Here is a 2,031-nt window from a genome sequence, read left to right as displayed (position 1 = left end):
TTTTTTTTTTTTTTTTTTTTTTTTCTGGAGCTGAGCCAGCAGCCTCTTCCCTTTGACGCTGCCTCTCTCTCGGTGTCGGCTGCTGTAAACCGTAAACCAACCTGCTCGTTTAGTGAGAAAAACTATTGACACTGTATTCCACTCCGTCAGTCTGAATACTGTCAGCAGTAATTTTTAGTAATCAACAAACAGTGCAACTCGCACATTTTCTTTAAAGTGGAGTCAGGATTCAGATCCAGAAAAGTTTCTGAATCCTGTCAGACAGTGGAGAGGGCAAAGAGTGTCCCCGAGAACAGGAAGCTGAGGGAGAAGAACAGGAACAGGAACAGGAGCAGAAGGTAATGAATGATGGAGATCATTACAGATGACGTATTGTCTCCACCGGCATCAGTTCCAGTTCGTGAGATACTGTAGTTCCTCTTCCGTTACTGTAAACAGTACTCTGTCTATGTAGTATTTTCTTTTTGGTCACAGTTTATTTGTGTACTTTTAAGGAAGTCGTTGTGGTTTGAACGTGTCATTTTTTAAAGCGTCCAGTTCCCATGTAGTGTAGATGGTGCCCTCTTGTGGCCATAGATGTTTCAATATATAAGTCGCATCAGAACACAGGTGCCAGGATCAGCCAGACTACGTTTTTGGAAATCTTGCGAATGCGTAAACTGACGCAGGAAACGGAGCAGTACCAGTGGAAATCCTGGGGGCAGTGTTGCACAGAATGGCTCACGTAAAAAAAAAAGAAAAACACGAAGGAGTCGACAACAGAACCACAACAGAAACGACAGAACCAAATGAACTCAGCACTGCCCCCAAATGGTTGAATTGCTGAACAACGTTGCCAACGTAAAACTCTGTGACGTTTGAAACAGATGAAACCTGTTTATGTAGGTTTCAAAGTAGAGGGGCGGGGTCTCCTGGGGGGCTCGATACAACTTATTAATGTCTGATACCAGTACTGCAACATGAAGTATCAGCAGGTACTGGTATCAATACGATACCACAGTTGCTGAGGCCCTGTTTACAACATATTGCTCCAGGTTGAGTTGCTCAGGGATCGGATCAGACGGGCTTTAATTTTGGGTTTTTCTCTTCTCAGTCTGATTTATGACATTTGTGATTCAACCTAGGAACTACATGTGTATTTATTTTAGTATTTACTAAAATGTGTGATGGAGACGGCTCCGTCCATTTCTTATAAACATCTCCGACTTTGTTTTTTTTCCACTCGGGGACACTGGGACTGTCAGTGATGGACGTTTGTTCATCAAGTGAATCTCACTACAGCCGTGGTCTCCAGAGAGGCTCATTTAATGGCTGTTGATTGGTGGAGTTGATTTAACGTTACAGCCTAATCACAGTAATGACATGATTACAGTAAATGATGGTCATTATGACCACGGGGGTGAAGGGTGGACGCCGTCGTTGACTCTTGATATGTGTGTGTGTGTGTGTGTCTCAGCTGCCCCAGGCTCAGCAGAACCAGAACCAGACCGGCCCAGCGTCCTCTCAGCCCGGTCTGCTCCACATGCCGCACAGACAGAGTCCACTCCACCAGGCGTCCTCTTCGTCCTCCTCCACCTCCTCCTCGTCCTCGGCTCTCAGCGTGGGGCAGCTGGTCAGCAGTAAGTGTCCAGCAGAGTCAACACAACATGCAGTACAGAGGTCACATGACTCCGAGGCTCAGGGTTCAGGAAACACGTAGGATTTTACCACAGGGTGGCAGTGTTTTACAGCTATGGCAGATTGAAAAGCCGCGGCCGCGGCCACGTCCGTGCCGACGTCTCGTGCTCTGGACCGCAGCCTCCCCTGATTGTTTTACTCTCCTCTTATTGTCGTCTCTCTGTTTTATCCGATGATCCAAAGTGGCGTCTCTTATGTTAAAATGAACACAAATTCCCTTCGGTGGAAACGCGGCTCTTTTTTTCCGGCGTATAAATCACCGCTGCGCAGCCTGTCAGCGTGGAGCCGCGGCCTTTAAAAACCCTGCTTTATTCACAGAAATGTAATTTGTCAGAGTCCATTCTGCTAAACTGC

At 46.6% G+C, this 2,031-nt stretch overlaps 1 protein-coding gene across 2 annotated transcripts in view; it reads left to right on the top strand.

Moving 5' to 3' along the window:
- The window catches only part of pou6f2 (POU class 6 homeobox 2), a 98,767-nt gene that overhangs the window by 87,851 nt on the left and 8,885 nt on the right, over window positions 1–2,031 (top strand). For both annotated transcript variants that reach the window (XM_017031709.2, XM_025054461.1), the window contains one exon: window positions 1,457–1,619. In XM_017031709.2, coding sequence (XP_016887198.1) covers window positions 1,457–1,619 — 163 coding nt within the window. The remainder of the gene's footprint in view (window positions 1–1,456; window positions 1,620–2,031) is intronic.

The sequence above is a fragment of the Cynoglossus semilaevis genome, chromosome 3 (genome assembly GCF_000523025.1).
Source record: "Cynoglossus semilaevis isolate Cse_v1.0 chromosome 3, Cse_v1.0, whole genome shotgun sequence".
Classification (NCBI taxonomy): domain Eukaryota; kingdom Metazoa; phylum Chordata; class Actinopteri; order Pleuronectiformes; family Cynoglossidae; genus Cynoglossus; species Cynoglossus semilaevis.
Note: the sequence above shows the minus strand (reverse complement) of the source record. Positions and strands in the feature narration are given on the sequence as shown.